General features: G+C 47.7%; 2 protein-coding genes across 2 annotated transcripts; both read left to right on the top strand.

The window, feature by feature from the left end:
* The first annotated feature begins 1,653 nt into the window (after positions 1-1,653).
* Positions 1,654-3,680, top strand: LOC101770807 (60S ribosomal protein L18a-like protein). The gene is made up of 4 exons (XM_012844942.2): positions 1,654-2,081; positions 2,761-2,839; positions 2,935-3,052; positions 3,410-3,680. Exons 1-4 carry the CDS (start codon positions 1,781-1,783, stop codon positions 3,467-3,469), a joined length of 558 nt encoding a protein of 185 aa, XP_012700396.1. The 5' UTR covers positions 1,654-1,780; the 3' UTR covers positions 3,470-3,680.
* A 230-nt stretch (positions 3,681-3,910) lies between these two features.
* On the top strand, positions 3,911-6,079 carry LOC105914130 (60S ribosomal protein L18a). Its single transcript, XM_012844943.3, has 4 exons — positions 3,911-4,052; positions 4,168-4,283; positions 4,379-4,442; positions 5,501-6,079. The coding sequence occupies exons 1-4, from the start codon at positions 4,038-4,040 to the stop codon at positions 5,840-5,842; spliced, it is 537 nt and encodes a 178-aa protein (XP_012700397.1). The 5' UTR covers positions 3,911-4,037; the 3' UTR covers positions 5,843-6,079.
* Positions 6,080-9,985: the final 3,906 nt, after the last annotated feature.

Below are 9,985 nucleotides of genomic sequence, written 5' to 3'. Positions count from 1 at the left end.
CGAAATGATAGTGGCGGGGGTGGACCCAGAGGTAGGGCCGACGTGACGTTTGTGCAGTCAGTCAAGAAGGAGTTGAAGAGAAGACCAGGAAGTCCCCGTCAGGGGAGGAGTGAGACAACCGGGGCCATAATAGCGGAAAGCCACTTAGCCTCCATTTGTGTAATTAGTTTTATAATTAACTCATATTTAGTTCTCCTAATTAGTCTTCGAATATTCGATGTGATACTGACTAGGAACCAAAACACCCCCTAAGTTGGGCGCCGACTACCAACTGAATGGCTTTGGCGCTGAATGAAGAAGGAAAACTCCAAATGGCTTCGCTGTGAATGGCTCTAAATGGCAGGTTGCCTAATCCTGACACGCCCCGAGGCCGCGGCAGCGAGCGGCCTGGCATGGTCTCGGGCGCGGGAGCCTGCTCCGCCTCCGAGCCGTTGGTGGTGACGCCCATGGCGAGATCCGAGCGAGGAGGGCTAGGGCCATACTCTTCTTTTCTCTTGTCCTTTTTCCCATTTTCTTCTTCTCTCTTCTCACCTTGCTCGCCTCCAAAATTCTCCAAAATTCAAGCTCCCAGTCTATATGTGACACAAATTGATTAGTCCTCTGGCCTCATCACGACTGATTCCACCAATCTCTTGAAGCAATTTGAGTTAATTCAGTTAGATTCCCAACAAAAGAGCATGAACGAGCGCAAGCACGGGGCATATGAATGATGGTCCTCTGCAGCGGAACTTGGCGCCGGGCGACGACGGCGCGGCCCCACGCATGCGGTGGTGGTGTGGCCCCGAAGTGCGGCGCGGCTCCGCGGGCGGCAACGCGGGATCGACGGTGGCGGGGACCTCGGCGTGCGGTGGCGCCGTGGCCCCGCGGGCGCAGCCCCCGCGTGTGGCGCGACGGGGACCTGCAGTAGCGCGGTGAGCAGCGTGTGGTGCAACCCTGCGCCCCCTGTGGCCAGCGGCGCGGTCCGGCTAGCTGCGGCGGCGCAGCCCGGCGCTCGCGAGGCCCCGCGGCCTGTAGCCACGGCGCGGCAGCGGCGCTTGCAGCCCCGGCATCCATTTTCGACGTAGACGGAGCTGGCGGTGCTAGTTCGAGGAGGGGGCGACGGGAGGAGGGGATGGGGGCGACAGGAGAACGGAAGTGTTTTGTTTTTGTTTCGCGAAGCACCAGTGGCATGGCTAATTATCCCGTAGCTTCAGTACGAAACAGGAGTTTTTGAGCAGCTTTGAGGTACTCAGTAAAAAGCGTGGATCTAATCCCTAACTTTATCTTTTTCTGGAGCTAGAATTGGTGAAGCTGGACGTGTTTGGTAGGAAATTTTGTGAAGTTAGTAGCAATATTACCCTAAACGCAAAACGCTAAATAGTAGGTCCGTTTACCTCCTATTCGAACTAAACGACCATTTAAACAGGTTAAACGGCCATTAAACGAGCTAAATATGTGATTAAGTAGATACAGCTAGACACTGCGTAATGTGCAGATGGGCTAAACGGCCGTGTACGCAAACACTTGGAGTGGAGCTGTGTTTTGCAGCCTCCTAAAACCCATTATCGCATTTCTATCTGGCTGGCCCAAAGTTGTACCTGGCCCACCACGCGCATCGAAGCCAGCTCATGAAAATAGCGGGGCCAACTCCCAACTACTTCCTCCTCCTGACCGCGTCGCCTGGTCGTCTGTTCATCACCCATCATCACTCTCCTCCCAGATCCCACCGCGCGTCTCCCGCTGCGACACGCGCACGCGCCTCACCTCGTCGCGTCCGTCAACGGTCAACCCACCATCGCCCATGGGAAGAGGGCACGAGCAGGAGGCCGACGCCGGCAAGGCCGGGGGCTACTCCTCCTCCGGCCTCCCGCCGTCGGAGCCGCCGCACCTGCAGGGCCAGCCCCCGCAGCAGTACGGGTACGGCACGTTCCAGGGCTCCCGCGCCGGCTCGGGCGAGTTCCGGCAGCCGCCCGTCGGGTTCCCGCAGCCCGCCCCGCCGCCCGGATTCGGCGGCGGCGGCGGCGGCGGCGGCTATCACAACCAGCAGCAGCCGTACGCGCCCGCGGAACCGTACTACGCGGAGGGGTACCAGGCCGTGCCAGGTATGGTGCTCTTCTCCGCTGCTGAGATTGTTTGCTCGTGCTATATGTGCACTGGGACTGGGAGAAAGGGTTACTTGGGGGTGCGATTCGAAGTATTCAGGAGATCTTTCATGGTGGAATCATTTGGTTGATTCATGTTGGTGCGTGTTCTAGATTCCAAGTCCTCACCTTTTCCTCCACGATGGTAAACTCAGCTTAAACTGCAGATTCGGTGAACCAATTCAGAACCTTAGCACTTGTTCTTGGGTAGAATGGAATTTTTGATAAGGAAAACGAAATAATTGGTTTTAGTCTTCAGACCTGTATTTTCTATTTAGCCACTATTCAGCTACCGTAGTTGTGACCACTAGTTATAACAATAATTGAGTTGGTAGTGACATTAGAGATTTTTTTGAGGGGAGCAAAGACATATAATTCAGCTAATTCTGTTCCTAAAAAAACCAGCTAAATCTAAGATAATTGAATGCGCTGGCCACAAGCGATTGTGATGCGCAGACAACTTCTAGTTTGTGGGCTTGTTGGTTTCATCTCCTTTGCGCACCTTGTACTTGTCTGAAAGGACACAAGAAATGTAACTCCTGAGCTAGTCGGCATGAACTAAGTTGCAATAAGAATTGACGTGTGCCTAGCATAAAAATAGAAATATGTGTTAAATGATCATATGGTTTCTGTGCTGTAGGCTATGGTGAAGTTGTCGAAGGACGGCCTGTGAGAATGCGGCGTCTCCCATGTTGTGGCCTCGGCTTAGGCTGGTGCTTGTGAGTGTCTCTGGCTATCCCTGCACATTTGTTGTTTTGTCAATGTGAAGTTAAACAGCACTACTAACGAAGTCCATCTCTCTTCCTGGAACAAGGTTCATCACAGGGTTTTTCCTTGCCGCCATTCCATGGTATGTTGGAGCTTTTATTATGATATGTGTGCGGGTACATGACCACAGAGAGAAACCTGGATACGTAGCCTGCACAATTGCTGTAAGTTCCTTTCTACTAATACAATGCATCTGGCTGTTTAATTTCCTTTGGAATTTGAGACTGAGCTGCATGGAATTATTGAAACAAACTGTTTGATAATCATCTTTGTTGTAATTACTGATATGAAAACATAAGTGCACTAAATACAGTCAGGTACTTATTAAGGATTTAAATTTTTAATATGCTCAATATTAGTATAATGGGATTGACATGGTTGCTCAACATTTATACGCAACCTTACACGATTGCTTAATTATTGAATGTAATTGTTTACTGACCGTATCATTTGACGTGAATTCCTTCTTTTTTGGAATCTCAAGCTGATTTTTTCTTCAAATGTTGATGTATCTTAAACAGGCTGCCATTGCTGCAGTTGCCATCCTCTTTGGGATAACTAAAGGAACTCACGTATGGTGAATTGCCTCCAGAGTTTCGGCAATGGCCAAATGCAACCCATCGATTTATTACTTGTTTATGTTGTATATATATCTATATTATAAAGTGTGAACAACATCCATGTACTCATACATTCATGTGTATTCTACTTGTAATAAAATTTTAAACGTACAATCTGCTTCTCATGAGAAGCATTGGATCATATTATAAGATACCTTGTGGAAATCGACAATTTTCTGTTTTCGAGTGATCTGTTAGATCCGGTGCTGGACACTACAATCCATCAAGGATCAAAGTCCACCAAAACAAAGAAGAAGGTAGACAAACAAGGAAAAAAAAGAACTACAACAAATGATGGCCCGTTCAATAGGAGAAGGCCGAACTTATAGTAAGCCCAAGATCTCATAGGCCCAATACACACACTCCTTTGACGTGAACAAAATTGAAGCCCACAGTCCATTAGGGTTCCTCGCCCCAACACATAAATACTCCGCTGCCTCCTGTCTCCTCCCTCGACGGCCGCCATCCCCCCCCCGTTTAGGTTTAGGTCTCTTCCGCCGCCCCCCTCCGGCCTCCCGAGCTCGCGGAAATGGTCGCCCACAGGGTAAGCCTCGCTCCGTCGCCGTCGTCTTCTGGTTCCCCTCTTCGATCCACCGCGTATTTGCTCTTCCCAGTATGGCTGATCTGCTGTTTTTGTGTGATTTGTTACGAGCGCGCAGTTCCATCAGTACCAGGTGGTGGGTCGCGCGCTGCCGACCCCCGGCGATGAGCACCCCAAGATCTACCGCATGAAGCTCTGGGCCACCAACGAGGTTCGCGCCAAGTCCAAGTTCTGGTCAGTGCCGAATACTCTCGTGCCGATGCTAGGATTCTCTGATTGCTTCTTCGGTGCGTATTTTGACGATAGCGTCTCTCTTGTTTTTTGTGCAGGTACTTCCTGAGAAAGCTCAAGAAGGTGAAGAAGAGCAATGGCCAGATGCTCGCCATCAACGAGGTACAGCCCGTTCACATCTTTCTCTAATGCCGCTATACTTTCTGTGTTGGTGCCCATCGAATGGTTTATTACTGCCAATGCACGGTAGATAGGTGTTCTTAGTGCGTTGCCATCATTGATCTTATGTCGTGAAGTTGATGCCTTTCCTGGCTGGGTGCCTCATTGCCTCCATCGTCATTGATTGGCTAGGTTAATAGATGAAAAGTGTAGTGTGCCCAAATTACTCGCACTAATAAGCAGTGATTTGTATGCAATAGGCCTGTTATTAAGAGCTCAAAGTCCTGCAATTGTAGAGATGACCCTTGTTTCAATGCTGAATGATCTTTTTGGTTCGGATCATGTATTGAATTCTAAATTTGTTGATCTTGTGGAGATTTTAGGTTCCTCTTGGATTATTACCTGGACCCTACACATGATGCACATGTACTAATGGATCCATTGGTGCACAAGATCTATCATAACAACCTCTGTTTGCATTTATGTCATGACTTTGAGCGTTACCTTTCAAGCTGCATAAAAGTGAATAGCCCTAAATATACAGTGTTTGCAAAGAGTCAAAAGTGACAAGTAATTCCAGTTTTCAGCATTAGTGCTTAAACCTTGGAGTCCTTTCAACTTGCCAATGCATGTTGAAAACCTGCCGGAGCTGTCTTAACTGGTTCACTAATAGTGCTGTTATGTTCCCTACCTCAATCGTAATGCATATGAATGCTGCTGATCAAATTTTGCAACCACATATGGTAGTATGGTAACATATTGGGTGACACAGTTGTAACAAGTGGAGTATTTGGCTATTGACTGTTGCTTAGCTGTTGAGTTGGTGGCATTTTGATTAGCCTGCCTTAGACATAGCCGCGATAGAGCTGGATGAGGATGGCCTTGCAATCCATAAGTTAATTTGACCCCTCAATCCATGGGAAAATTTACTAACCTAGATTTAATGGAAATTTTGAATGTGTTAAATGTGGCCCCCTTCAAGTATAGTTTCTTCACTATACTTAATATAATGCTTGTTTTCTTTGTAACGTCTGCTTCCAAACGTGTTTGATGTTTCTCAGATCTTTGAGCGCAACCCAACCACAATCAAGAACTACGGCATCTGGCTGCGCTACCAGAGCAGGACAGGTTACCACAACATGTACAAGGAGTACCGTGACACCACCCTGAACGGTGCCGTGGAGCAGATGTACAATGAGATGGCCTCCCGCCACCGTGTGAGGGCCCCCTGCATCCAGATCATCAAGACGGCGACGGTCCACTTCAAGCTGTGCAAGAGGGACAACACCAAGCAGTTCCACAACTCCAAGATCAAGTTCCCGCTCGTGTACCGCAAGGTGAGGCCACCCACCAGGAAGCTCAAGACCACCTTCAAGGCGTCCAGGCCCAACTTGTTCATGTAATAAGTCTCAGCAGGATGGTACCTGTGTTCTGTGTCTTAGCGCACAAGAGAGATAAGATTTTGCATGTGGAAGTTTTGGTGCCCTGTGGATTGAGCACTTTGATGTTTCCAGTTACGAATTTGAATGCTGCTATGCCAACCCCTGACTTTGGTCAAATTAGCTATCAGCAGACTTCTTATTTACTCCGTGCTGTCAAGTTTGCTGCCATTGTTACTTATTGATGCCATCTTTTCCAGATGTGCCTACTGCCTAGTTGCTCGATGGTTTGGTAATGGTGTTTGTACTGTGACCCCCGTCAGTGAGGCTCTGGTTGGCCCGTTGATATATGTTTTGAAATGCAATTCTGCATACCGTTCAGAGAATGCCCGTCGCCGTTGCTGCATGCCACATCGCCGTTTCTCGCGAGTTCGAGACTGATGAAGCGTTGGTGCCGACCTGAGATGAAGAGCTGCTGATGGCATGTCCAGCGCTAGCGCGTCGAGCGCTTCAACTGCATGAGATCCATGCCCTCGGGGCCGGCCGATTTCAGCGGCGAAGTGCCAAGCAACGTCAACGGGATGCAGCTTGAGGTCCATCGAAGTGCAGACAAGCAGCTCTGAAAAACACGGAGAACTTCATGCCTGATCCCATTACTATTTCAAAAAAAAAAAAAAACCTTCAGCGAGTTTGGATTCTATTTAACGATTTGGTGTGTCATCAACCACTGATATGGGACAACTGCTTAGCTGCCAATTGTTGGTGGAGGACGGCCCCAAAATGAACTCAGCCACAACAGTCTTTTAGTTTTCCGAAGGGGGTGATGGCCCCTAGACGAAGTTGAAAACGATTAAGTGTCTACCCTAACTCCTTCCTACGATCCGAAATTAAACGCAGAAAAAAACAATAAATGTGAACAGCTTGCATTAACTTCGGACTAGCCGTCCCATCAGTTACAGTGGCGCCTCTATATGATCAACCGCCACAAAGTACAATTACATTCTACCGTTACCCAACGGTTAGATTCCGGGAATACGGTCCTCGTACGGACACATCCAGCTGGCTCCTCGTACGACTCCTTCACTCCACGCGGCGGACAGCGTGGCCTTCAGCGAGCGCTCCGGCTTCATATGTCGAGGTACATTTCGTCAAGCATCCCTGACCTCCTGTCTAGGGAGGGGTCGAGGAAAGGACGAAGCGATCGTTGCCCCTTTCCCGGAATCATGCGGGCTGGCCCCTCCTCGTTTGCACCCGAAAGACCCTTCGTATGCCTAAGGACCCTTCGAAGACGTCCTCTTCTTCCCTACATCCAGAGATCGTTGCGACATAAACAAACCATCAGCGTTAGTTCCGAAGGTGTTTTCCTCCGAAGGGAGCTCTGAAGATGGTTTCCCCAACAGTAGCCCCTCGTACATGAGGGCCATCTTTCCCTTGATGGGCCAAACTTACAACCTTGACAAAGCTTGCTGCGGTTTTTCTCAACATGGTTTTTGGGGTGAAATCTCCGGTCAGATTGTCCATGGCAAATTTGCACCTCGGTGTAATGAGATTCAGAATCCGACTCTTCGCTTGAGGCACAAGTGGCTTGCCATCACTCTCTTTCCAAGAGAGGATGTTAGGCCTGTGCGCAACGATGAGTTGATGACTTTATATGCCATGGTCAAGAAGATCAAGATCTCCCCCGTCAAGGCAATGGTTCAGCAATGGCTTGGGAATTTTAAGATGACGGGTCCCATTGAGTGTATGTCTTTGATCACTCGCGTCGCTTTGAGGATCGGGGTTCTAGATGAGATTACTATTCCTTTCATTGAGACACCTCATCCTCACATCGGCGAAGTGTATTTGGTTTATGGCCACACACTCAACAAGGGACCGGATGATTCTTTGGTTTTCTTCTTTCCCGGCTATACAAATGAGATCCCATTACCTAACCTGGGGCTTTGTTTGTATAATTGCCGATTGCTAACCATACCTCTTGAGCCACAAGAGGAAGCTCGCAGGAGCAATGTTTCTGGTGGCAGGATAACCCAGGAGCATGTCGAGGATTGCAGCCATGTAGCCGCCGCCACCACCACAACCACAGCCACAACCTCCTGTACCGACAATGCTGGCAGGATGGGCTCCGACTGGGTACATGCCCGGGGTACACCCGGATATGCTCCTGGTTGGGACCAGCCCTCCTATTAGTACGGGGCGAGTAGCTCGGCGTGGCAAAGCGCGGGCAGTGATGATTGGGCCCAACCGATCCATCGGGACCGGTCCATGGGCCCAACTGATCCACTAGTTCCAACTCCGATGGTGTTCCTTCCACGTCCACCACTTGGCGCTCGTTCTCAGCTCGAAACCACTCTGGTCTTGCTTAGCAACTGAGTGAGCTCACCATGAATGCCGGTGACATGGAGGAGTCGCTGAGCCAGCACATCCAGTCCACTCAGGATTGGCAGCGACATATGGGTGAGAGGATCCACGAGATGTAGCAGTTCCAGCAGCAGCAACAATGAGAGGAGCTACAGGCTTACTTTCATTGGACGGGGTACAACCCCAACCAGCAGCAGTGAGCCTGAAGCTAGTTTGGGGGAGGACCCCTACAAGAGAGGTAACTTGTATCTTCAACGCTTTCAGAATATGCATGATAAAAACAAATAAAAATCAAAAAAACTAAAAAGACCAAAAATATTTACTGATTTCCTATGCGCGGTAAGAATGTTTAATTTTCCAGGGTTGAAATGATGAATAGTTTCTCTATTTATTTCCTCTCATATGTCTTGCTACAACTGAGTATCCTACCTATGTTTTTGAGTTTGTTGGCTTGCATGATCAAACCTTAGCTTGAAACTTGTGGGTAGCAAAAATCATGATCCATGTCTATGTTATTGTGAGATTTGATATGGTAGAATACAACTGCTATGATTTTGTTCTAAGTGATGCTTGGTATCCAAAGTTTTATTTATTGAAAGTGCTAAAATGATATGTTCCTCAATGATGAGAAATTCCTATCCAAGGCCATATGTTGATCCTGTTATATAGCCCCCACACATGCAACTTGTTCTCTCATTGAGCTTTGTCAAATTTTTGTGATTCTTAGTGAGAAACTTGTCATACTCCCATGATCAAGATCACGTACACGCCACCATCAAATGCTAAACTTCTACACTGGAAGTTAGCAATCATCATTTCATCCATCCACAAAATAAACTCCATGCTGTTTTATGACCTCTCTCTCCAAAGTTATCCTTGTAAAGAGACTTGGGCTATGCAAAAAGAAATAAAGTACATGCTCATGAAAGCATGATGAAAAAAAGAAAGCCCATGTCTCCAAAGAAAGAAAGCAAGGAGAGAGAAGGATCATACAAAAAAGGGGGGAGTACATACACCATCCACCATATTCACCATCCACACACATGCATATCTTGATCAGGTTGTATGACTTGCTTCTCCAAAGGATCCGGTATTTGACTTAGCAATACATGAGGAACAGGTATGCCTTTATTCTTCCCCACCTACAGCTCCAAATATAAGCCTATTAGGAGTAGGTTGTGAAAGAAAGGCAACCCTATGCCTTGGTGAGGAATCATACACATTGAACAATCCAAGAGTGTCATTTGGGGAACTTTGATTTCTTTTAAAAAACTTTGCAAAACCTCCAGATTGATAGCTTATCAAAGGATGAGTGAATAGTACTCTATAAAACTATTCTATCTTCCAACCGCCCAAGCAAGGTGAAGCTACATGCGCCACAGAACTAAGGTAAGAGGTAAGATTAATGCCAACTTATTCAATTCTTGGTAGAATATTTTATTGTAGGCTTGGCATAAGTTAGGAATACAACACAGTAGCAATTCCTGATCAACCAACCTAAGTCTTAGCATTTACTCGGGATGAGCAAATCGCTAGCTTGGGGGAGTTGTTGACGGTCATTAAGTACCAAATATGACCGTTAATATACTCAAGAATAAAGGAGAATTGGTATTTCTTACATGCATATTTGGTTTCGAATAATGTAGTTCCACTTGTCCTTGGAGAATATTTGATTGCAGGTGAATAAGCACAAAAAGATGGAGAAAACACCCTCTAAAGATCCAAGAAACATGCTTCTGACCAATGGGAGGTTGCCACATGTGCGTCCCATGGATTGAAGGGTCCACAAACTACCACAACTACCTCAAT

This window comes from Setaria italica, chromosome III, assembly GCF_000263155.2.
Source record: "Setaria italica strain Yugu1 chromosome III, Setaria_italica_v2.0, whole genome shotgun sequence".
Lineage (NCBI taxonomy): Eukaryota > Viridiplantae > Streptophyta > Magnoliopsida > Poales > Poaceae > Setaria > Setaria italica.
This window is presented reverse-complemented; position numbering and strand designations above follow the sequence as displayed.

Coding starts and splice junctions, on each gene's coding strand:
- LOC101770807 (XM_012844942.2), top strand. CDS start 1,781: ATGGGAAGAGGGCACGAGCAGGAGGCCGACGCCGGCAAGGCCGGGGGC. Junction 2,082..2,760: donor GGGGTACCAGGCCGTGCCAG/GTATGGTGCTCT, acceptor TCTGTGCTGTAG/GCTATGGTGAAGTTGTCGAA. Junction 3,053..3,409: donor ACGTAGCCTGCACAATTGCT/GTAAGTTCCTTT, acceptor TATCTTAAACAG/GCTGCCATTGCTGCAGTTGC.
- LOC105914130 (XM_012844943.3), top strand. Junction 4,284..4,378: donor CGCGCCAAGTCCAAGTTCTG/GTCAGTGCCGAA, acceptor TTTTTTGTGCAG/GTACTTCCTGAGAAAGCTCA. Junction 4,443..5,500: donor AGATGCTCGCCATCAACGAG/GTACAGCCCGTT, acceptor GATGTTTCTCAG/ATCTTTGAGCGCAACCCAAC.